This window comes from Octopus bimaculoides, chromosome 4 (assembly GCF_001194135.2).
Source record: "Octopus bimaculoides isolate UCB-OBI-ISO-001 chromosome 4, ASM119413v2, whole genome shotgun sequence".
In the NCBI taxonomy this organism is placed as follows: Eukaryota; Metazoa; Mollusca; class Cephalopoda; order Octopoda; family Octopodidae; genus Octopus; species Octopus bimaculoides.
The window spans coordinates 11,780,313-11,807,592 of record NC_068984.1 but is presented as its reverse complement, the minus strand read 5'-3'; the positions used below and the strand labels follow the sequence as shown (position 1 = coordinate 11,807,592).

General features: G+C 37.1%; 2 protein-coding genes across 3 annotated transcripts in view; one reads left to right on the top strand and one right to left on the bottom strand.

Moving 5' to 3' along the window:
• Nucleotides 1-5,250, bottom strand: part of LOC106883521 (PRA1 family protein 3) — a 57,628-nt gene extending 52,378 nt beyond the window's left edge. The window contains exon 1 of the mRNA XM_014934552.2: nt 5,037-5,250. Coding sequence (XP_014790038.1) covers nt 5,037-5,218 — 182 coding nt within the window. The 5' untranslated portion in view covers nt 5,219-5,250. The remainder of the gene's footprint in view (nt 1-5,036) is intronic.
• Nucleotides 5,251-5,655: 405 nt separating this feature from the next.
• The window catches only part of LOC106883626 (NEDD8-activating enzyme E1 catalytic subunit), a 79,033-nt gene continuing 57,408 nt past the window's right edge, over nt 5,656-27,280 (top strand). Inside the window, exon 1 of one of the 2 annotated variants that reach the window (XM_052966886.1) lies at nt 5,656-5,783. Coding sequence is in view for 1 of the 2 variants with exons in the window: in XM_014934724.2 (XP_014790210.1) it covers nt 5,969-6,009 (41 nt within the window). In the remaining variant the exon portion in view is untranslated. The other variant, XM_014934724.2, reaches the window with a different exon arrangement.

Here is a 27,280-nt window from a genome sequence, read left to right as displayed (position 1 = left end):
AGTACACAACTGGAACTTAATCTATCGACCCCAAAATACTGTTAAGCATTTTGCTCGGTGTGCTAACGTTTCTGCCAGCATCTTATATATAATAAATGAGAGATGAATTTACTGGCTAACAATAAGAAATAATTCAAAGTGAAACTTGTGTACTATGGGAGCTTGTGGTGACATTTGTCAAAACAAGGATAACATAAGGTTAGAAGTTATCATCCTCATGGTTTTAATGTTCATTTTCCTAACCAGGCATGGGTTGGATGGAATTTGTTGAGGCAAATTTCCTATGGTTGGATGCTCCTCCTGTTGCCAACCTTCACTTAATTCCAAGTAAGATAATAGACATCATTTGCAAGATGGTGACACTCATTTACAACTACCATGCAAAGTCAAGGCAAGGAGACAGAAACAAAAACACACACACACACACACTTCTTCCAGTTCCCATCTTTTCATAAAGCTTTGGTCAACCAAGCAGACATTTGTCAAAGGTGCCATGCAGTGGGACTGAACTCAAAACCAGGTGGCTGGGAAGCAAACTTCTTACCACACAGCATACTAAGGCATGGCTAGATATGAATCACAAATGCTATTTTAAAACTTTTGGACACAAAAGCTCTGACTGAAGAAAAAAGCAACTACATAAACTAAGAAAGGATTAGTTGCTTCATTTTGTCTGTTATGCAACACGCAGTTAAATAACTAAGTAAATATGTATTTTAAAAAATCAATTTCAGCCTATATTTAGCAATATTTGGTATCTGACAAATTTTGAAGTCACTGTCCATAAATTATTAACATTATCTTAACACTATACTTTCTTTAGCTTTTATACCAATATAAACACTGAGCTAGGAGACTGCAATAGCAGCATCAATAGTGTTCTTGATTTCTCCAAAAATCAAAATGACTAACAAATCCAATGGAATCAATAAGTAATGGATGAATGGAGAGAGAGAGAGAGAGAGAGAGAGAGGGAGGGAGAAATATGAAAGATCATCATTATTTCACATTCTTGAATGGCATGGGTTGTATGGATTATCATGGTCAGTGTCAGTTCTTATTCAGAGTAAAACTGACCTCCCAGTTGGTCAAGGACCATGTCTCACTTGTATGCCCCATTTTTTTGCATGGTTTCTATGGTTAGATGCCCTTCCTAACATTAACTAATTTATGGAATGTACTGGATGCATGTCAACATGGCATGTCGAGAAAGCTGTAGAGGACAGACAATTAATAGCACTGGTATGTAGCCAAAGTAAAACCACGTTATTTAAACATAAGGCAGCTCTGACTGAGTAGAACTATGATTGAATGTACTTCTGCCATGACCCTCACAACTTATATTCAAACACTGCTTATCCTAAGTGACATTATCTTATGTCCTTAAGATGGTAGGGTGTGATTTAAGGGAGATTTGGCTGCTATTTCTAACAAAAATAACCGATGCTCCTTCAGATCATACACTTGTGTCTTAGATAATAAAAAAACACATCGGATAATGAAGTCTTGTGCTAGGAAGATGGAATGGTCAATTGGAATACTTTTGATTATGGGTCAACTTGATTAGGACCGAGCTAAACAACATAAACAACACACACTTAAAACTATTAGTTATGTCAGAACCAAGCCTGCAAGTGAACGGCTGGATTTCACAGTGATTTCAAAAGATATTGTGTACCATTCATATCCAATATTCTGCAGAACCTTGTCTGGCTATGGTGAAATATTACCTTGCTTGAAAACAAGTTAGGGTTGGTGACAGAAAGGGCCTCCAACTATCTTTATCTTTTACTTGCTTCAGTCATTAGACTGGCCATGCTGGTGCACCACCTTGAAGAAATTTTAGTCAAATGAATCAACCCCAGTATGCATTTTATAAAGCCGGGTACTTATTTTATTGTGATGGGGATATAAACACACAGACACCAGTTGTCAAGCAGTGGCAGGAGACAAACACACACATGATGTGCTTCTTTCAGTTTGTGTCTATCAAATCCACTCGCAAAGCTTTGGTTGGCCCAAGGCTATAGTAAAGTGCCATGCAGTGGGATCGAACATGGAACAATGTGGTTGGGGAGCAAGCTTCTTACCACATAGCCACACCTGTGCCTATAGGAAATCTGCCATAATAAACTGTCTGACCCATGCATTAAAATTGGGATGATGATGACTCGTCATCATTTACCCCACTCCACACGTATTCTCCGTAGTTTGTCAGACTGACAGAAGCCAAGAAATATGCCACAATTCTATTTTATTTTTAATTGTTTTTAACAGATTTTACCAAGGAATGACAAACTTTTCCTAATCTCTGATACAGTTTCTTAAAGGTCAAGTCGATATTTCCTGTATTTCTCACAGACAGACATTGAATCAAATAACACAGTTGCTTATTTTGAATTGAAGCTTTGCCTTATGTGTTCTGGAGTTATAGATTTAAATAATTCTCACAAGACAGGAAACGATTTATTTTCTTAACCTTAATTTAAGAATGAATCAAAGAAACAAACAAAAACGAAACATAACTGTCACGACCAGGTAGCATGTACTACGCTTTCCGCTCACCATTTTAGGTGCCTTTATATAAACAAGCAGATGCAGACACTCTCACTCTGCTCTGGGATTGCCTTGACCCAGTGGACTATTGAGAATGCGACAGCTGAGGGGAGAGAAGGGCTACACTAGCACTAAGCAGGTACCCACTTTCAACGGAGTTGACGAGAAATGCGAACTGATTACTTTGCTCAAAGACACAACATGCCCTACCTGGTCCAGAAATTGAACACCCAGACCACTGGGCCACACGTCTTCCACACAAGAAAGAATTATTTGATCAATAAAACACAATTATGATTAACTTTTCGATGTCTTGTTCTTTATTGATGTAGCAAATATAGAGTATTGCTAATAACAATTATGAAATAAGAATAGCGAGTGTCATAAGTAGATCCAGCCTGCAATGACGTAAGCACGGAGCAACGTGTTCAGTTTTCATACAATATTTTTTTTTATCAATATATGATATTTGTAAACTGTTAAATAAATCTATGAAGGAAGTCAGTAAATTGAGAATGAAAAACAACTACAAAAGAAAATGAATCCAAAAACTATATTCTAGAAATACAAAACAACCACAATAAAAATCAAAAATTGGTTTTGTAACAGATTTTTTTCTTTTCTGTTTTTGCTACACTGATCGGTGATAAGACAAAAATATGCTTCGTGGTGGTTGCTTTCTCTTTTAACTATGAGAAAATGGACATTAAAGAACAGGCAACGGAGATGGAACGGAACTACTCATGGAAACGAAAGATTAATAATAATAGTTTTATCTCAATAATTTTTCAGCAACACATGGAAACCTTTCAGTTTAAGATCGTACCCCCACCTACCCTTCAAATGTCCAAATTTTGGTATCTCGTTTTAGGTGTAAAAACAGAAAATTCTGGCCATAAAGCAACAAAATATGAATTATATTTAATAATATTCTCATCTTTTACACATCATTCACTCTCAAATACTTCGTGACCAAATTTATTCCAAGACTAAAAATCCTGTTTAAAACAAAGAGAAAAACAACAATATATGGGATCATTAAAATAAAAAATATCTTTCGGACATAATGTGGGAAAACCAATTTTCTAAATATTAAGGAATGATGAGTAAACATAAGTTTTTGATGTGTATTAGTAAAAGGTGGAAAATACGGTTCGTTCTAAAGAGATTAGTAGAACATGTCATTCTAGTTTCAACTCTTTTTTTCTACTTTTCTTCATCTATAGAAAATGAAGAAGAAACAAGAAAAATTTTTACAACTTCTGATTCTTTCATTTCCATTTACGTGTGTGATAATTTTTATAGATTTAGACGTAAAAATGCAGCTTAAGCATATTGTATTTTCCCAAACCACCACCCTAAATTTAAGACGTTTAAATTGCATGAAGTGAAATATGAAGCATAAAATCTGAGAAGTAATTATATCTGTAAGTAATTAACAAGCAAGAATATTAGACAGAGAACACAGCAGTCGACGTATTGTAGTTAGTAGAAATACTTTCAGTTACGTGCTTCGGCCAGTCGACACAGAAATAGAAAATTGGAAGATAAATATGTTGAAGAGAGAGAAAAATATCGACCTATAGACAGACATGCAACCGTGTTTCATCTCACAACCACTCCCGCATTAGCTATCGAGAGTCTGAAGACTGTTTCAATAATAGTTGCTAGTGGAAACTAAGTTTACAAGCAATAAACAATACATCAAGCAAATATATATTATCAAAAACGATATATTTTGTAATTAGTGTTATTAGACTATAATATTCCTCAACATATGTTGACTATCTTCGATATCGATTGTTTTAGTAAAGTACCAATTTTCTAAAGTTTCTCCTTTTTCTTTTTTTTATTATAATCCAATAGCCATTTTGTAGGTGCTCATCCTATTGAAGTCACAGGACTTTTACAGTTTATTCTTGAATTGACAGAAAATGAACGAAATCATGTACGCATGGTTTAGTAATTTTCTCTCTTCACACACACACACACACACACGCAACCCCAGTGCGATCTGACGCCGAAATATAAAATCAACAAGTAATGTTATGTAGTGGGACAAACGTTATCAGCTTTGAACATATCTTGCTAACATAAGAAAACATTATTGATAACGTATATTTGAAAGAACTGGATCCAAAGAATTATAGGAAACTTTAAAAAGTTCACAAACACACTCAAACTAAATTGTAACATGTTCTCTATAATTGCAACTAAATTACCAAAGTAATAATATAGAAATAAATAATTTAACATATAATATGAATTGAATATAATATATATATTAATTATAATCGAATATATGTTCAAGGTTAATTTAATTAATGCAGTTTCCAGAGGCAAAAACATTGCGAATAACCATCTTCATAAAAGACACATCGTATATATATATACATACATACACACATATATATATACATACATGTACACACACACACATGAGCGAAGTCCAACAATAAACATTTTGTCGCAACTCTTACCCGATGATCAAAAAGACGAATAAAGCCGTTAAGAAATAATTTGTTTGGTAATATAGTAGGTTCTGTAGCACTCGTTTTGTCCATTTATCGGCCTCCACCATGTTTGGCATTTGGAATCGTGCCGATTCCATTAGAAAATCGCCAATAGGTCGCAGTGGAGCTAACTGCAAGTCCGCCATCATTCTCTCAGTAATCCGACCGCTTACAACAACGAGATAAAAACCGCTATATTGGCCCGACTGACAATATTTCTTGAAACACACGTTATGTTATATAAAAAAAAATTCTATAAATGTGTTAACTTGTAAACAAATAATTAATAATAAATCCAGCAATTATTAAAAGAAAAGTTACGCAAGAAATTTTAATATTTTTATTTACAAATGCAAATTCGCAGAAATTAGTTGATGTACTTGCATATATTTTAATTATCAATATTAGGGGAATTTTCTAGAGCATGATTTTATATATGCATGTAAGTATACATACATATGGGTGTGTGTATGCATATAAAATATATACTCGTTCATTTGATTAAATTTATTTATAAATTATTCATAAACTTTACAGAGAAGTAAGCTTCTTTTTATTATGGTTTTAAGCGACACCGGAATATTGCTTATTTCTCATTTCCGCTCTTGCTTATCTTCTATCTCCTATTTTATTACCCGGTCCAAGGGATTTAAATATATATATAAATACACGCACATTTATATTTATATATCTATTAACAGTCGTTGATCATAAGTAAGCATGAATTTATTCACAATTTTATATTGATTTCTCGTGAAATAATCTCCTGAATGTTTTCTCTTTTGCCGGTTCGGCTCTAACACATCAGTGTTTATCTCGGGTTGGATGGTTGGTCATACACCGCTAAGGGGAACGAACGACCGATCGCAGTATTTGATGGTTGTTGCACATTCACTGCAATGTTATCTAAACAAACAACTACCAACTGGTCTGTAAAAAGGTTCGTGTCGTTCGAAGATTATTTACTATTATTGGCCCCATTCATATTCATCTCATTATTGGTCATGACTCCTCTTTATCACACGATTTTTTCGAAATGTTTTCTTTTACGTTTTGTAAAATAAATACGTATTTATTTCTCACCAAATTAACATTAGAACCTCAAGATACGAATTTCTCACTAACACGAGGATTGCATGTTTAATCTAATATATATATATATAATATCTATAACTTTGTTTTCATCCACCAATGTGATAAAGTACTTCTATACATTATATAATTTCATTTGGCATATTTTTACATTCCATGTTCATTGTTTCGTGTTTTTTTTAGTTATTTTCATATCATTTCATTTAAAAAAAAAATTCAAAGCGTAAACAGGTATAGTTAAGTTATAAATTTCAAAAAGCTCCATAACATTGTATATCACAGTTTCTAGATAACTAATTTTATTTTTTTATAGTCCAAAATACTTGTCATGGGAAGCTGCTAACTGTATACATTGCAAAGATATGTTCCATACTGGAGCATTGTTCATATGCCCGATGTTGTAGCCCAGTATTCCTACGTGGGGAAATATCATCCAGAGAAAATCCGTTGGTTGTGGGGGAGACAAAAACTAACCAACATGCAATTATAAGGGTTGTCATTAAGCGTGACTTTACACTGCCACTTGTACCAACTAATTAAGGTGGTTTTTGTTCTTGCAACGCAATACTCTTACTTATTCAAACTATTGTCACATTTATTGTTTGATCTCACCAGGGCTTATTCTCAACACTTTACCAAATCCACCCAACACACTCTTTCAACTTGTAATCAATACTTATCAAGTCCACTAACTTCTTCCAGTCAGTTGTATGAGTTGAATTTAATCCTTTGTCCATCCTTTGTATTACATATTTCCCTGGCGTCCGTGCATCGTTGCCTATTTTTTCTTCCAACCATTATTGTAACTTGGGACTAAGACCGTATGAAACACGTGCCAACTAAGAGTTTGAAAATGAGTATGGACATTTCGGACAAACTTCAGAAAATGCTTTGGTCAGGCAAAGGGTTAGGGGCGTTTGGCACTGCATTTCTTCATTCTAATAAGTGGAATTATCGCTCAACATTAACATTTCAATTCTTTCTTTTCATCACTATATATGAAAAACTTTTATGAGTAAATGGGGGTGAGGAAGAAAGAGTGAGAATTTTGTGGTAAATTTCGAGTTTAAAGAGTTGGAAAGTCGTGTATTGTGGGAATGTATGAGAAATTAATTTAACGGAACGAAATACAGTATAGAAGTAGCAAGGTGGCGGTTGTTTAGCTTGACTAAGCAACGCTACCATGAAATGCTTTCCATCTACGACCATCACGCTTGCTAGGGATACATAGTACTATATCACCTTATGTGACTTACTTGTCTAAGACGCTAAGGTGTGTGATTAGCGTGAAATTTGGCTGTTATTTCTAGCATTGTCGAATGACTTCCGTAGAGGCAGCTTAGTGAATAAAAAAGATAGTTTTAAATTTAGGTATATGCCTGTAGAAATAAGTAAAAAATTAACTCAGTTGGAGATGCTTCTTAAATACACTGAGATGAATAATTGGTCTTAGTTTGTAAATTTAACTGTACTACATTAAAAGTCGTCCAATTGTCTACTCTCCTAGTTCAAATCCCACTATGGTCAACTTTGCCTTTTATCCTTTTAGGGTCGATAAAATGAGTACCAATCCAGTATTGTGGATTAGTGAAACTGTTGGAGCATCACACAAAATACCCAACGGTATCTGTTCTGGTCTTTGTGTTTTGACAGCAGCATTTGCCATAACACTTGTATCAGCTGTACTGGCCCTAAATTGGTGGACTTTTTCTGGACGTTTGATGGTGTAGATAGGGGAGACTTGCAAGTCTGGATAAATGCCTGGCTTCCACAAGAACCTGTGCATACTGACACACATATATGGTTGATCATGACCAATGCAGGCTCTTTAGAGAACTTTTCTTACTGATTTCCATCATCATCATCAGTGCTTTTCCATTCTTATTTGGGTTGGACATCTCTTCAGTATAGCATAGCACCATCATGTTTTCATGATCCTGTAGTAATGTATTTGTAAGATCCAACGTCCTGAGATAAGGCAGTATTGTGTGAGCACCTGACAAAATAGCTTGTTGCCTTTTTTGTTCTGGGTTCAAATCCTTCTGAAGTCAATTTTCTCATCCTTCTGGAGTTAAGTACTATTCAAATACTGAGGTCGATATAATTGACTGCAGACTGATGTATGTACCTGCAAGTAGACTCTGTACTGCTTGTGTTTCCAGTTGTTCATTAATGAGCAAGTTTTGCTGAATGATATATACCAATGGAAGCCTATGGGTGTTGCAATTAAAAGCATGGTACCGTAAGTGCCTGCTGTCTAGAAAATAAAATAAGTCTTGAGTTCCAATCCTACTGCTTCTTATAGATACTTTCCTGCTAATGCCGCCAAAGCTGCAAGGAGCACATTTACATTTCATGTTTAGCTCCAGTTTCGTATTGTTAAACAGATAAGAGACAAATTCACATCACATAAAGGCTGCAGATAACATTGTCAGTTAATTCAATTGAGACTTGTAAAATTAAGTGCTCTGCCTGAAGAGATAATGTTGTAGAGAACTGGAATACAATAGTTTATAAGGCCAAGATGTTTGCTTTGCAATCACATGGTTTCAGATTCAGCCTTCTTCTATAGTCCCTGGCCAACTAATTCTTTGTGAATGGAATTGGTGGATGGAGGCCTGTTTTATATATATATTATGATTTTGTGTGGGTATGGCTGTTTGTTTTTTTTTTTTTCTTGCTGTCTTTTTAGGAATATGGATTTACTAGGAGGAGAGGATTCTCAATCTCCTTGCTCCTGCGATAAAATGTTGAGTATGAAAGCAGAAAGAGGTGTGTATGAGAGCATGATTGTGCCAACAATGTTATATGGTGCAGAGTTGTGGGGGCTGAGAGAGGCGGGAAGGAGGCAACTAGATGTGTTTGAGATGAGATGTCTGAGGGCTGTGGTTGGTGTGACAGATGGACAGGATGGGGAATGAGGAGGTGCAAAGACGAGCAGGATTGAAAGAAAAACCAACAAACAAATTGGATAGACAAATGTTGAGGTGGTTTGGCCATATGGAGAGGATGGATGAGGAGCAGATGGTAAGGAGAGTGATGAAGGCTGAAGTGGTAGGCAGACCTCGGTTTGTGTGGATGGATGGATGGAGTGAGGAAAGCTTTGGTAGTTAGAGGTGTTGGAGTGAGAGAGGCAAATGAGTTTATAAATGATAGGAAAGCTTGGAGAGTGTTTGTGGACGGATGCATGAGTTTTGATGTTGCTCAAAGGGGTATGGAACCAGTAAGATGTGGCGGGGGTAAACCAGCATATGCTGTCAGGTCCCACTGCTGATATTGGGGGTTGTGTTCTATGCCTTGACCCGAGCATAAAACGGGACTCGCCCCTTTGAGTTGGGAAATGAATGGAATGCCTGATGTGTGTCTTGCTGTGGCTACCCCCTCCTAAAAAATATGGGGAATAGACCTGGGTATATGTATGGCTCTTTGGTAAGAAACTTGCTTCCCAACTACATGGTTCTGGGTTCAGTCTCACTGTATAGCACCTTGGGTAAGTGTCTTCTATATCCTTGGACTTACCAAAGCTTTGTCACTGGAGTTAGTAGATGGAAACTAAAAGAAGCCCATCATATATATATATATGTATATATATCTGTGTGTGCGTGCATCTTTGTGTATGTATTTGTCTCCCCCCACCATCACCACTTGACAGTGTTGGTTTGTTTAAGTCACCGTAACTTAGCAATTTAGCAAAAGATACTGATAGAATAAGTACCAGCCAAAAAACCAAAAAGGTCCTGTGGGTCAGTTTGACTAAAATCTTTCAAGGCCACAGTCAAGTGACTGAAGAAGGTAAAAAGGCATGTTGATATTAAGTATCAGTAGTTAGAATGCAATATGCTTTACAGTAAAGCATTAGGCAAGTACAGAAAGTAATACTAATTAATGAATGACACAAGAACAGGAATCATGCAATCACTTTCGTTACAGCTGTTTCTGCTAGATGGGACAATGTACACAGAGTAGAGTGCTTGTGCATCACCTTATAGCTTCCATGGAGCCTTTAAAATGAAGTGTATGTCTATTTTGGAAAGCTTTTAAATACAATGCCTTCTGAAATAAACATGCATGTCATGTTAATGACTGATGAAGCTGTAGGATTTTGCACAAGCACTTAGCTCTGAGTGCACAGCATCTTATAGCGGAAACAGCTGTGAGTTAATGACAGTGATCACTTGACTCCTGTTCTCTTGTCATTTAGTAATCTACTCGTATCAATTTGTGTGTGTGTGTGAATGTTTATATTCTTTGGTATTATGATTGGTCATTTTGCACTTTTGAAGATCTGCGGAATAAAAAAGCTTTTACTTAAAAAAAAACAGGAAAGACATACAGGTGTAAGATGTTGCCTCGACTGAGTCACTGTCCAACCCATGCTAGCATGGAAAAGTGTGCATTAAATTAATGAATGAGAATATCTAGCTTGGTGAATTTGAAAGCAGAATTAGTAGAAGAGGTTAGAATGTGCCTGTGTGATTTGTTTGATTTGAAAGAAAGAGTTGAAGGGAAAGCAAGTGGTGGAAGTGCTGGCTTTTGGCAGCAGTGGGAGGTTTTGCAAACAGACATGTGAGTTGCAAACATCTGATACTTATTCTTTCTAAATAGTTTCTTAGTAAATCTGATTATGTCACTCCTTCACTAACAACACATTCTTTTCTGGATGATGACTTTCACTGTCATACAGAATTCTCTGTCTTCCTTTACCACTGTTAACATATTTAATATACAGGGAACATGACAAGGCTTTGCAAGAAATAATTAAGAAAAACAAACCTAAATAAGTATTAGTCAGTGACTAATATTGGTTTCAAATGTTGGCACAAGGCTAGCAGTTTTAGGGAAGGGGTTAAGTCAGTTAAATTGACCCCCGTGTTCAACTGGTACTTATTTTATTGACACCAAAGGGATGAAGGGCAAAGTCAACCTCAGCATAACTTGAACTCAGAACATAAAGATTGACAAAATACTGCTAAGCATTTTGCCCAGTGTGTTAATGATTCTGCCAGCTTGCAGCCTTTAGTCAGTAACTAATATTGCTGGACTGGTGATCCAGGTGTAGCCACCTGGTTCACCAGTCCACATTCAAATTGTCCAACCTATGCTAGCATGGAAAGTGGACGTTAAACGATGATGATGATGAAATGTTTTGATCATATGATGTTGTGAATCAATGAAACATAGACTTCTCTGTACTTGCTAAAATAGTGATGAAACAATCACTAAGTCAATAGTCAGGAGACAAATCTATATCCTGTAAGGACTGCAGATAACATAGTCAGGTGAATTGATATTTGTAAAGTTAAGTGCACAACCCAGTGAGATAAAGAATTAATGAACTGGAATACAATAGCTTATCTATAAGGCTATGTTGGTTGCTTCATAACCATCAAGATTCTAGTTTAGTCCCACAATGTGGCACCTTGGGCAAGTGTCTTCTATTATAGCCTCAGGTTGTCCAAAGCCTTGTGAGTAGATTTGGTTAGATGGACACTGATAGAAGCCTGTCCTGTATATGTGTATATATATATATATGTATATATATACATATATAGATATATATGAATGTTTGGTGAGAATTTACAAAAACAAAAGACAAAGACAGGTATGTAAACAACAAACAAATGTATTAGTTTAATGCTTGGGAAGTGAGAAAGTTTTTTACGTTTCAAGCTTATGCTCTTCGACAGAAAGGAACACAGAAATAAACAGGGAGAGAAAATAGAAGACGGTTTAGTGGTTAGCGATCTATCATGGCGAATGTATGTATGTATGCTCCACTACTGGTTGACAAATGTTGTTGGTTTGTTTACATTCCCATCACTTATCAGATGGAGGCCTGTTTATATATATATATATATATATATATATAGTATGGTGTAGGCATGGCTGTGTGGTAAGAAGCTTGCTTCCCAACCACATGGTCCCAGGTTCAGTACCACTGTGTGGCACCATGGGCAAGTGTTTTCTACCGTAACTCCAGGCCGACCAAAGATTTGTGGGTGAATTTAGTAGATGGAAAGTGAAAGAAGCCTGCCGTGTGTCATCATCATCATCGTTTAACGTCCGCTTTCCATGCTAGCATGGGTTGAACGATTTGACTGAGGACTGGTGGACCAGGAGGCGACATCAGTCTTTGTGTTGGTGTGCTTAAATCCCCTTCACTTAGTTGTTCAGCAAAAGAAATTGATCAAATAAGTACTGAAAATTCTTCAAGGCAGTGCCCCAGCATGACCATAGTCTAATTAAAAGATATATCACAAGGCATTTTGTCTGATGCTCTAATGGTACTTCCAATCCTCCACCCTTAATCTAAATATACTATTCTAACTTTTGCAATATTCTGCCAAAATCTTCCTAATCAAATATTTTATCTTTTGTCTATCAAATGTATTAACTCTCACCATCACCTATCTTTATATTCCATTATAAAATTTAAAAAAAAAACGTATTTATATCATTTTTATATTTCTGTATATTGTGCAATATATAATTTGAATATATACAGTATATTGTACATTATTAAATTATTTTGTTAACGTAACTTTTATTGCCTATAATATATATCGAACATAATACATATTCAAAAAAACACACAAAAACCATTTGATTTACTTCGACATTTAAATTTTATTTGTCAAAATATTTTTGTTGTTTTGAGACCGTAACCTGTTCACTGAAAAAATTCTGTGCAGCACGGAATTTTGTCAGTGAACAGGTTGCGATCTCAAAACGACAAAAATATTTTGACAAATTAAATTTAAATGTCGAAGTAAATCAAATGGTTTTTGTGTTTTTTCAAATCACTTATAAGCATCTTCCACGCTGCAATTGTTTTTGTTTCAGCATATGATCTCAGATCAGGTCACTTGCTATGCAAGTACATCTCCATAATAATACATATCTTTATTTTAAACTTAATTAACTTTAAAAAATGCTTTAAGCAGTTTTTTAATTGAAATATTATCAATTAACCAAGTCTTTAGCAACAAAGGTTGGTCATTAAATATTAATAAGAATAAATAAGTCTGTTATGGTTCTCTTCAAACTATTTATTCATTGTCTGTTGGTAAGAAAAAAGTTAGCATTTCTAATACAAATTAACTAGTTTACCAACTCCAATAAAGTATGCCTGATATTGGTTGGTTCTAGCAGCCTCTGTGGTAAGTGTAGATGCCACATAAAAGGCACCGGTGCTAGTGCCACGTAAAAAAATACCCATCATCATCATTATCATCGTTTAACATTCACTTTCCATGCTGGCATGGGTTGGAGAGTTTGACTTAGGATTGGCAAGCCAGAAGGCTGTACCAGGCTCCAATCTGATCTGGTAAGGTTTTTGCAGCTGGATGCCCTTCCTAATGCCAACCACTCCAAGAGTGTAGTGGGTGCTTTTTACATCCCACTAGCATGAGCGTCAGTCAGGCAGTACTGGCATCGACCACGCTTGCATGGTGCATTTTATGTGCCACCGGCATGGGAGCCAGTCAGGCAGCACTGACAATGACCTTGCTCAAATGGTGCTTTTTACGTGCCACCAGTAGTACTGGCATCAGCCATGACAATGATTTCACTTGACTCAGCAGGTCTTCTCAAGCACAGTTTATTGCCCAATGATTGAAGGGTACTCTTAAATGGTTTGGTTATGTTACACTGGCACAGGCTATGGTTATGTTCTCACTTGGCTTGCCGGGTCTTCCCAAGCACAGCATATCTCCAAAGGTCTAGGTCACTCGTCATCGCCTCCAGTATTCTCTAAATTGGTTGGTGTTAAGAAGGGCATCCAGCTGGAGAAAACATGTCAAAAGCAACAGGTGCAGCCCCTGTCAAACTGTCCAACCCATGGCAGCATAGAAAGTGGACATTAAATGATGGTGATGCTTTGCAGGGCATCTGGTATGCTGGTGCACATGCTAGGGTATTTTGGTGATCTAATATTTTATTATACCAAAGTTGCACAATTACTTAAAACAGTGTTTCATGTATAGACATTTACATAAATGCACAAACATACTTTGATGAGCTGTGATTTTCCCATTCATTAGTTAGAAAGAGAGAGACAGACAGACAGTTGGTGCCCTTTTTCAGGTTTATACTAAATAAGAGAATGGAGATAACTGGATGAGTGTATTTTAGAGATGTGCTGGTAATTGATTCGATCTGAGACCGTGTGTTGAAATTAAAGCAATTACAGCATGGAAGATTCATTCTAACCATTCAAAAATACACAAAAGCTGTTAATGTCACTTAATCATTTATTACTTGATGTTGAAATTTTTATATCCCATGTATTAAGGGCTCTGCCAATTTACTGTAATGCTGCAAGTGTTTGGATTAGGTTGTTGGTCTGAAGATACCCTCATCAGTTTCAGAGACCCTGCAGCCAAGGGCCATGGGCTGTGCCCTTCCTCTTCTGGCTTAGCAGTAACCAAAAAAACATGTTGTGAAACCACTGGTGAAAAATAACACAATTTTCTTTAAGAAATAATTTAGTCCTTCTTAACATTGTTATTGCTTTTTAGCCCTTTTGTTACCATATTTCTTTTGGAATACAATGCCTTTGTTTCAATTAATTTTGAAAATAATGAAGAATTAAAATAACTTTGGTCAACCAAAGAAAACGCGGAGGGGACAGGTGGGGGGAGAAGATTGGGAAGGTTGGCTTGAGGAGGGAGGATTTCCAAAACCGGGTGAGATGGTGTAGATCCAGATTTAAAAAAAAATATTGGACATCAATCAATATTGAGTTGGTGTTTAAGGTAGTGAGCTGGCAGAATTGTTATTCTTGGCAGCATTTCGTCCGTCTTTATGTCCTGGGTTCAAATTCTGCCAAAATTGAATTTACCTTTCATCCTTTCAGTTTGGTGAGTGAGTACCAGTTGACACTTGGGTTGATGTTATCAACTTGCCTTCTCCCCAACAATTTCAAGTTTTGTGCCTATAACAGAAAGGACCATTAAGCTGGTGTTTGGAACATAAATTAACCCAAAATTCTAATGGAAGGTTTTAATTTATTTTAAAATATGAATTTTGTATCGTAGAAGCCAGGACAGTCTGGAGCAGGTTGATATCAGAAGGATTGAGTTTTCAATATTTGTTTTTTTTACAATGATCAAAAATAACAGCAAAAAGAAAGGCTTTGATTATCATGCTGTTGTGATGGCTTTTGTTGGTGTTTAGCCAAGGTGATAGAACTACGATCAAAATGCATTCCAACTATGATTCTCCTGTTTTCTCTCTGGCATTGTGTATCTAGAACAACATTATTGAATATGTATCTCTCCCTTTTCAAAATGTAAGGTATAATTTGAAGATGATTCAGCTGCTATTTCTAGTTCTTCTAATGATCACATCAAGAATTCTTTATCTGCTTGATTCTTATGCCTGCATAAATAAGAGGTAAAAGAATGACTATCACCACATCACCAGGTTCAATAATCTTTTGTCCTTGAAAATGTTGTTTGATATATATCTACAAATAAAACAATTAACTGCTACCAATGGAAAAAACACTGCCTAGAACCCTAGTGTGCTAAAACTTCCTCTCCAATGTTGAATTAGCCTTTCATCTTCCCAAGGGCAATAATATGTGCCAATAATATAATTGGATGCTCATTAGTCTTGGCAAGAAGCCAGCCAAGGCTTGAAGAAACAAAATTCTGATTCCAAAAACTAACAGGGAAAGAAATGGCACATGTAAAGAGACACCATTCCATTCAACCCTTTTGATACCAACATGCCTGAAAGCACCCTTGATTTTATGATACAAACATTCTGTTTTAAAGCGATCTAAATTAAAAACCTTACTTCAAAATTTCAGCAAAATTTATGTTCCAAACACCAGAGAATTATGACAAAGTTGTTTTATTAGACTCTTTATTGTTTCCAAAGTTAATTGAAAATATATTTCAGCAGAAATATAATAAAAGGGTTAAATCATCATTATCATCATCATTATCATCATCATCTAATGTAAGTTTTCCATGCTGGCCTGGCTTAATAAGAACTTGTAGGGCCAGGAGCCGCACCAGGTTCTGTCGTCTGTTTTGGCTTGGTTTCTACAGCTGGATGCCCTTCCTAATGCCAACCACTCCTCATTGTACTGGATGCTTTTTATGTGGCATCATCAGTGCTTTTTATGTGGTACCTTGGTTTTAGGATCTCAATTCTGTTGTGGTGGGCAGATCTTCTCAAGTACAGCAATATGTCACGTATCTCGGCCCACAAAAAGCCTAGTGAAATACTGCTACCCAGGGCTTCTTGACTAAAATATCAATTTATTTTGCCAATTCTGAATCTGGTGTTGGTAAAAACCACAAGACAGTTTAGTTACTGCATTCGATGCGACCAATGTTTGAATGAAAATGCGCATTTAGAAAAAGACAGAAAAATAACACGGGTTTCCAAATTCACTTGAAAGGCACTTCTGTCTACGAAATTCACTTACAAGGTATTGGTCAGCTTGGGGCATGACACTTGCTCAAGGTGCTATGCAGTGGGACTGAACCTTAGACCATGTGGTTGCAAAGTAAGCTTCTTGACCACAAAGCTATTCCTGTACTTACATATTATCCTTTCCACTATAGGCACAAGGCCTGAAATTTTGCTGGAGGGGACTAGTTGATTACATTGACCCTAGTGCTCAACTAATACTTATTTTATTGATTACAAAAGGAGGAAAAGTAAAATTAACCTCAACAGAATTTGAACTCAACATGGAGGCAAAGTGGCCAAGTTCCTTTCGAGCGTTGGGCCTGATGGAGGCAAAGTGGTCGAGTTCCTTTTGAGCATTGGGGTTGACAGAGGCAATGACCAAGACCTTTGGCATTATGTCGTGCTCGAGAAGACCGATCAAGCTGAGCAAAATCACAGTCGTGGCAGATACCAGTGTCACGCAAGTTGGCATATAAATGCATGTCAGTGTCATGCAAATGGCACCCATGCCGGTGGCACATAAAAGCACCCATTACACTCTTGGAGTGGTTGGCATTAGGAAGGGCATCCAGCCATAGGAAACCATGCCAAATCAGACTGGAGCCTGGTGCAGCCTTCCAGCGTGCCAGCCAAGTCAAACTCATGCCAGCATGGGCAATGGATATTAAATGACGATGATGATGATGATCATAAAGATAGATAAAATACTGTTAAGCATTTTACTTGGTACAGTAACAATTCTGCCAGCCCACCACTTCGTGCTTGCATATAATAATAATAATAATAATTAGATATCTTGCCATAGTATTTTGTTTGTTTCCTACTTCTGTGACAATTTGTTTTTGTAATATTGTATTTTGTAAGCATGTAGAATTTTCCCTTCCTTCTGTCTGTTTGATACATTTGGGCTATTTAAAAAAAAAAAATGGTTAGTAAGGAATAGTTTTACTCTTTTACTGGATCCAGTCATTGGACTACAGCCATGCCGGGGTACCACCCCCTTCAAGAGTGTTACTTTATCATATCAGCCTCAGTACTTATTTCAGTTCAGTACTTTATCAATCTTTTGACACAAAGGTCACAACTTAACACACCAGTTCATACACACATACATACGCCCATCCATCCATCCATACATACATACATACATATATATACACACATACATACATGACAAGCCAAGTGAGACCGTAACCATGGCCTATGCCAGTGCAGCGTAACCAGCCCATTTAAGACTACCCTTCTATCATTGGGCAATAAACTGTGCTTGCGAAGGCCTGTTGAGGCAAGTGAAGTTGTTGTCGTGGCCGATGACAGTGCCACCTGATTGGCACCTGTGCCGATGGCACATAAAAAGCACCATTCGAACATGATCGATGCCAGTGCTGCCTGACTGGTCCTGTGCCGGTGGCATGTAAAAGGCACCATTCGAGCGTGGTCGATGTCAGTACCACTGGACTGGCCCTCATGCCAGTGGCACATAAAAAGCACTCGCAACACTCTCAGAGTGGTTGGCATTAGGAAGGGCATCCAACTGTAGAAACATTGCCAGATCGGATTGGAGCCTAGTGCAGCCTTCTGGCTTGTCAGTCCTCAGTTAAACCGTCCAACCCATACCAGCAAGGAAAGCAGACGTTAAATGATGACAATGATGATGATACAAGCACAAACATACAAACATGTATGCATGCACTAACAGACATACATCTCCTCCCACATACAATATGATTACATCTGCACACACTCCTCCCACACCCCCACTGTCCCATGCTGCTACAATCACACACTTGCACACCAGTTCATACCCCAAGGAATCACATGTTCCCCATACCACCACTCATACCAGTCTCTGTACATGGATGCCATCCTATATATGCACACGTTCACCATGCCTCCTCCTCCTTTCTTAATACCCCCTCACCCTATTAGGCCCATAGCCCTTTTTTTCTTTGTCTCTTTCCAACCACTGTTTCTCACCCATTTTATTCTTTTCTGTTTTTCTTCTGATGAGGGAAAAGCGTTTGAAATATCAAGATTTTTTCCCCCCTCTATCTTTTTTTAAATGTTAAACAAATATATTTGTTAAAACTTGTCTCTTCTTCATTTTGTGCTCATTGCCTTCTCTTATATATTATTGCTTCTGTCATTAAACTGTGGCCTTGCTGGAGCACTGCTTTGAAGAATTTTTAGTTGAATGAATTGACTCAGTACTTTTTTTTAAGCTTGGTACTTATTCTATCGGTCACACTTGCCAAACTGCTAAGTTACAGGGAAGTAAGCACACCAGCACAGGTTGTCAAGTGGTAGTGGGAAACACACACACACACACAAACACGGCAAATGTAAGACGGAAGATGGAATATATGAGAATTCATTATTAATCACGACAATTGTTTCGACACATCTAGCATTGGTCCCTCATGGGTGGGACACTCAACAACTGGTTCGGGAGCATCCGGCGGTGCAGATGTATCTTGTTGGGTGATAAATTAATACAGCTCTTTAAAATAACTGTTCCGCAAAGTAACTTCCAGTTTTGTAGAAAGAAAAGCAGTCAGATGGAAGAAATATCTTCATTTATTATATTTATATAAAAGATCAAATATATATATATATATATATATATATATATATATATATATATATATATAATGGTTTCTGTCTACCAAATCCACTCACAAGGTTTTAGTCAGCCCTGGGCTATAGTAGAATACATTTGCCCACGGTGCTAATAATGGGACTAAGCCTGGAACCATGTGGTTGGAAAGCAAGCTTCTTACCACACAGTCACACTCATGTCAATACATGTGTGTGTGTGTTATCTTAGAACCAGTGGGCAATCTGAAAAGGGTTAATACCCCTGAGGAAGTATAATTGTCTTCGTCAGTACTTCTTTTGTAATTGTATGTATGTGAGAAAAACAAGTGTTTAACTCCTGAGTTTGTCATCCATTTAAACATATGTTATTAAATGTTGCTTAAATAGACTGTGTGTGTGTGTGTGTGTGTGTGTGCATGCATGTGTCTGTGGTCTGTTTTTCTGTGCTTGCATTTCTGCACGTGTGTGTGTGTGTATGTGATTTATCTAGTTTTATCCCCCCCCCCCCCCTCCTTTTTTTTTTTTCTCTTTTGTATGATATTTCTTTTATAGAAAACTCTAAATTGAAAATATATTGGAAATGTTCAAATTTTGAAATACTTTTTTAATATATTTGGCTACACGGTTTTATATGCCAACTTATTAACAGTAGTAATAGCTGTTCTGTTGGTGGTACCAGATGCAAGACAACTTCTAGTTGTCACCTTGAATTACACATACTTTTCTGGCAGCTGTGTTGGGCATCTATATTAAGATTATATTGTAACACGATGTCGGCAAGATTAACTAACCCACCAGCTTCCATTTATAGCTTGTAGCAGGCTATGTCTTCCTCAGGTACAGGCCAAACGAGTTAAAAAGTTTGATGTGGTTGGTGTCGACTGACTGTTTATTGGTGATGGATGTGATACTTTTGTTTCTGGGGGAAATTACTTGTTGTGTTCGTTGCTGACAGTGATGGACTGAATCTGGGTAGTGCTGGCGGTAGTAGTGGTGATACTGATGGTATAGTGGTGGTACTGATGGTATAGTGGTGGTACTGGTGGTATAGTGGTGGTACTGGTGGTATAGTGGTGGTACTGGTGGTGTAGTGGTGGTACTGATGGTATAGTAGTGCTTGTGGTAATAGTGGTGGTACTGATGGTATGGTAGTGCTTGTGGTAGTAGTGGTGGTACTGATGGTATGGTAATACTTGTGGTGGTGGTGGTGCCAGTGGTAGCAGCAGCAGCAGTGAAAGTTTTGTAAATAATGGTTGCTGTAGAATTAACTGTACTTGTTATGGTAGCAGTATAGTTAATTGGGAATATTTATTGGCTACTCTATGTATATAGTTATGGGAAATATAATATTGTATTCTTTAGTGAATAGTAATGTGGTGGGGGGGGGGTGATAGCAGTGATATTCTGTGTTTGGTGACTCTAAATAAAATCTGCTGTTGGTACTATTTATTGGTTTTGTCAATGACTGTAAATTGATGTTATGAAAGAGGGGGAAAAAAACCTGAAGTCTGTTGCACTATTGTGATAGCAATAGCAGTAATGGCCCTCATGGTGGGGTTCTATTTAGGATGATTCACCTCCCAATCCTTGTATTGAATTATTAAAACAACTCCAAGAACTGTCAGTAGTAAGTTGCAGCTGAAGACACCTGTGATGTATGGAAGACCTTAAGTGAAATTTCAACATCAATGCTTTCAGTTTACGCTATCACCTATCTCGACATATGTGGAACTTATAAATGGATAATGGTGTCTTAGCAGATTTTCTGGTTAATCTTAGTGATCCAGTAACACCTAATCGTATAAAAGAAAACAATAAGCTCACCCATTGTTGTTTGATATTTTAGTTTAATTAAATGGGTTAAATGAGTTTAATTAATTGGGTTATGTTTTCCAAGGTTTGAAGTAATTAAAATGCAAATTGTTTTATTACAGAATGTGATTTCATTAGAATTATTACCTTATTTTGTTTTGGAAAATTAACACATTTTTGAAATCTTTATAACAACTTTGTCTTCTATTAAATAATTTGTATGATATTATTAGTGAGGAAATTTTCCTATTAATATTTTTTAACAATTACCTTTGGTGTTCCATACTATTGGTAAATAAATACATCTGTCTCCCAATAGCATGTAATGGAGTAAAGTAACAGATGAATGCTTCATCTGAACTATGTTCCTCTGTGTGTGTGTGTGTGTGTGTGTATAATCTCTTTATCGTTATATCACCATTATGTGCAATCATCAGACTCCAAGATAGATATAGTGGGTTCAAGTTCTGGGTTTCCCTCAGAGACTGCACTTCACTTTGCTGTTACAAAGAAACAAGAGTATTACAAATACTTTATTCCTCTACCCATGGTACTGTTTCCCATCACGGGGTATCAAAAAATATTGACATCCATGTGTTGAACAGAAAAGAAAAAAAAAATTCCACTTGTTGAGGCCTGTATCAGCCACTTCCTCTGCTGTTATTCTTGGCATGTCGCTTTCCTAGCTACAACATTTACAAGTTTCTAATATTTATTTACCTAATTTTCAACATAAGTGGCTGCTATTTCCGTTGTCATTACTGGAGTCAACATTTACTACTTCTAATTTCCAAATGTTTTTTTTAGTTTAGTGCAACCAACGTTTCCAGTAAGTTCCTATCACACATCCATTGTATCATTCCCAGCTCAGTTCAACTTGAACTGTGGGTCAGCTTTTGAAGCTACTTATATCCTATCTCTCTCTCTCTGATATAACTCATTTGACTTGAACATCGCTAATACCATCTTTTGTATGGAAAGCAATTGCTTTCTTACAGTGAGTTCTATTTGCTGGGAATGAAAGTATTTTTATACTCAATGTAGTTCAGAGGTGCAGATATGGCTGTGTGGTTAAGACATTTACTATGCAGACGCATAGTTTTAGATTCTGTCCCACAGTGCACCATGTTGGGCAAGCGTCTTACATTATAGTACTTAGCCATTCAAAGCACTATAAATGGATTTAATTGACATAAACTGCAAGAAGCTCACTATATGTGATCATCATCATCAGTTAACAATTCTGCCACCTTCATCATCATCAGCAGCATCATCATTTAATGTCTGTTGTCCATGCTGGCATGGGTTGGATGGTTTGACCAGAGTTGGCAAGCTGGGGAGCTGCACCAGACTCCAGTCTGCATTGGCATGGCTTCTACATCTGGATGCCCTTCCTAATGCCAACCACTTTCCAGAGTGTGCTGGATGCTTTTACTTGGTACCCAATATAATATGACTGAAGTTTTATTGTTTTTCTTATTAAAAAAAGTTGTAATGACACGAAAAAAATGAAGAAATTAATGTTTTTTAAATCAAGATATTTTTTAATTATATTTCAAGATTTCATTTTAGAAATTTACATGATGGGGTTGATATCAATGATTCCATGAAAGGGTCAATAATGCAAGAAGTTTGTTCACCCCTGATATAGATACTCCGTTGTAGCACGACTAACAAATTCTCCATGCTTTACGTCTGTTCTATTTCCAGTCACTTCATACACAACACGATTGATACTTCTTTTCTTACTTCTGACCAAATGAATTACTTAGGAAAATGTATTACGAATCAAATTAGAGTTGGAAGTCATAGAATTTATTGATCAGTTATTTAATGAAGTTCTGCTGAACTTTTGCCAGAGTAAACCATGATTAGTTAGCTTCATGTAAATCAGTAGTTCTCAACCTGGGTCCATATAAGATTTTGGAGGGTCCATGCAAGCAGAATAGTAAATTGGGGACCTACGTCATCATCGTCGTCGTTTAACATCTGCTTTCCATGCTGGTATGGGTTGGACGGTTTGACTGAGGACTGGCAAGCTGGGAGGTTTCACTAGACTTCAATCTAATCTGGCAAGGTTTCCTAATGCCAACCACTCCGAGAGTGTAGTGGTGCTTTTTATGCGCCACCAGCATGGGAGCAAGTCAGGTAGCACTGGCATTGACCATGCTATTCAGTAGTGTTTAATGTGTATATGAAGGAAAAAATTTTGCTTTTGATGTATTTATTGCAAGAAGTAGTCAGGTTCCTTTCTCTAATGTTTGTCATAGTTTAACATACTTCTGGAAACTGAAACCTGTTCTCTCAGAGAATACTGCTGCAAACCATCACAAATGAATGGGTGAAAAATGAAATAAGAATTTTGAAAGAAGTATCTATCAGACTAGTTTTAAATAATTGAAGAGCTATGGGAGTCCTAAACTCTTTCAGATGGTACTTCATGGCCACAGTCATCATCATCATCATCGTTTAACGTCCACTTTCCATGCTAGCATGGGTTGGACAATTTGACTGAGGACTGGTGAACCAGAAGGCTGCACCAGGCTCTAATCTGATCTGGCAGAGTTTCTACAGCTGGATGCCCTTCCTAACGCCAACCACTCTGAGAGTGTAGTGGGTGCTTTTACATGCCACTGGCACGAGGGCCAGTCACACGGTACTGGCAACGGCCATGCTCAATATGGTGTTTTTTACGTGCCACCTGCACAGGAGCACAGAAGCCAGTCCAGCAGCACTGGCAACGACCTCGCTCGAATGTTTTTTCATGTGTCACTGGCACAAGTGCCAGAAAGGCGACGCTGGTAATGATCACGCTCAAATGGTGCTATTTATGTGCCACTGGCACGGAAGCCAGACAGCTGCTCTGGCAATGATCATGCTCGGACAGTACTCTTAGTGCTCCACTGGCACAGGTGCCAGTCATTGAATTTGGTTCAATCAATCACGACTTCAATTTCACTTGCCCCAACAGGTCTTCGCCATCCAAGTTTAGTGTCCAATGAAGGAGAGGTTGGCATGGGTGCTAGTCGTCGACAGAAACCAGAAAAGAAAAAAAAAAACCCAGAAAATATTTCCATCAGAATAAAATAGTAATTAAAGGGGTCCATAAGTAAAAAAAAAAAAATGGTTGAGAACCACTGGACCAAGTCAATCTAGTTGGTAGAATAGCAAACATGATGGAACTGATACTTGTGCTGATTATATTTTAATTTTCTTCAGCTCTGGTTACCAATTGGTACAATTCTCTGGATGACCAATATTAAAAAAAATTCCTGATTTGTTTGTCCTCTCCTTTTTAGCTTTCATTTGCTTCAGTTATTGAACTGTGGCCATGCTGGGGCACCTCCTTTAAGGGTTTTAGTTGAACAGATCAATCCCAGTACTTATTTTAAGTTTGGAACTTAGTTTATCAGTTTCTTTTGCCAAATTGCTAAGTTACTAGGACAAGTGGTGATGGGAGGCAATTACAGACACACAATCTGATGATGACCTAGCTGGCCAAAGCTTCGAAGTCACTGTCAATACTACTTCTATTAATAAATAAATAAATTTGTACTCTACCAAATGGAGTGAGTGATCTTTCAATTTAATGTGAAATTGTTTTTATTATAACATAAAAGCAAATTTATATATATGACAGGCTTCTACACAGTTTCTGTCTACCAAATTCATTCACCAGGCATTGATCACATAGGGGCTAGAGTAGCAGTCACTTGCCCAAAGTGCCATGTAATGGGAATGAACCTGAAACAACTTGGTTGCAAAGTGAGCTTCTTAACCACACAGCCATGGCTGCACCTACAGAAGAGTTGTTTGCAGAATTTGTTTTTAAGCTTAGACAGACTGAGCCCTTTCAGCATGGCCACAGTCCCATGACTGCGGCCAGAAAATTTTTTTTAAAAGACCCCAGAAAAACAAAAGAGTATAAAACAAACTGTTTCGTGCAACAGCAATTTTCATTGTTTCACTAGAATAGAAGAAACAAAATATTTGTTTTATAATCATCATCATCATCATCATCGTTTAACGTCCGCTTTCCATGCTAGCATGGGTTGGACGATTTGACTGAGGACTGGTGAAACCGGATGGCAACACCAGGCTCCAGTCTGATTTGGCAGAGTTTCTACAGCTGGATGCCCTTCCTAACGCCAACCACTCAGAGAGTAATAAAATTGGTAAAAGCAAGCTTCTATAGTTTTTATGAATGTTGTACAATAATGTCTTTTGGATCAGTCTCAGCTTCACACAAATAAAGTGAAGCTAACAGAGATTTTTTTTATTGCCCTAATTTCATGCTTTTCATGTTTTCCTTTCAGCCATATTAGTCTGCTTAGCTTTTAACCAAATTTCAACCCACTTGATTAACCAAAGTTGTCTGCTGGTGGATGTACACCATTTGTATTTGTCAAGATCTTTCTCCCCATTCCACTTTGAACTTGGAAGCTACAGTTTGAGTTTGAAAGATGAAAGAAGCTTCTAGAATAGGCTGATTGCCTTAATACATATGTCAGCAACATGTAACTCTTGGCTGACTCTCAGAAACATCGGCGCCATTTGATTATGCCATTAGACTGGGCTCTTCTCTCTGATCTACAAACTAGCCACAGCTGCTGGAATCAATATAGCTAGATTATGGTAAACTGCTAGATTTTTTTAGCAGTTTCTCTCTCTAAGTGTATCTGCATAATTTTCTTTTATTCAGGTTCACTCCTTCAGTTCTTTTCATGCTCTGCTGGTTTTGAGGAAATATGTTTTGGTATTTCCAAAGAATTTCTTTACCTTAACGTACTTTATTTAGCAGGATTGAATTTAGAAAACTTTATTTACTACATAGCCTTTTACTATGATATTTTTAATGAAGGTAATTAATCAACAAGTTGGGCATGGCAGTAATGAGCCAAGCTTGATAGTTTGTAATTTCTATCCCTGATGGTACAGTTTTGAGTTCAAACTCCATCAATGTCAAGTTAATTTTCATATTTGTTGGGGAAATAAATTGAAGTGTTTTATGTTAAAGTCTTTCCCCACTTTAAATTGTGCCGTTTCTTAAGAAAATCATCATCACCACCATCCTTCTCCTTCTCACCTTCATCATCATCATTGTCATCATCGTCACTGATGCCATCATTATCGCTGCTGTCATCATTACCACCACCACTGTCATCATTATCATTATCATTTCAACAGGCCAATTACTTATGTTGAGAGAATGTCATAACAAATGACTCAGAGTTTGATCCCTCAGATTTTCATCCTTTTTTATATTTCTAGGACCTTCTTCAAAATCTCAGATATTTGTAACAGTGATATTTTCTGTAGAAGTTCTGTAAATGTCTCAATTCCAAAGTCCCCATACCACAGATATTTTTCACCCTTGCGTTGCACTTGATCTTGTTCATTAGATATCTCTGTACTAAAGAAAAGTTATTGGCAAATTGGTAGAATTGTTAGAGCACTGGGGAAAAAAATATTTTGTAATATTTATTCTTGTTGTTTCCATTCTGGGTTCAAATCTCATTGAGATTGACATTGTCTTTCATCTTTTCAGACATGGCTGTGTGGTAAGAAGCTTGCTTCCCAACCACATGGTTCCAGGTTCAGTCCCACTGCATGGCACCTTGGGCAAGCATCTTCTACTATAGCCTTCGGCCGACTAAGGCCTTGTGGGTAAATTTGGTAGATGGAAATGGAAAGAAACCCATCGTGTGTGTGTGTGTGTGTCTTTGTGTCTGTTTGTTTCCCATCACTGCTTGACAACTGGTGTTGGTGTGTTTACATCCCTGTAACTTAGCAGTTCAACAAAAGAGACATATCAGATAGAATAAATACTACTCTTTAAAAAAATAATAAATAAAAACTGATGTTGATTCATTTGATTAAAAGTTCAAGGTGGTGCCCCCAGCCTGGCTGCAGTCTAATGACTGAAACAAGTAAAAAATAAAACGAAGTACTAGCTAAGTATTGGTGGGTGGGGGTGGATGGCATCACCTAATCCCCTCTCCTTGTGGCCAAGTCAGAAACAGTTGTTGTTGTTGTTGCTGCCACTGTCATGATGATGACTATTATCAGCATTTATCATTTAACATCCATGTCCCAAGCTAGTATGGGTTGAATGAGCAGATTCATTGTGATTACTGATTGATATGTGGTGTAGCAATATTTTCTCTTGATTTCACCTTTACCATTCCATAATTAGGGATTCACATTACATTAAGTAACCATCATCATCATCATTGTTGTTATTTTTGCTTTCCCTTTCATATATATATATATATATA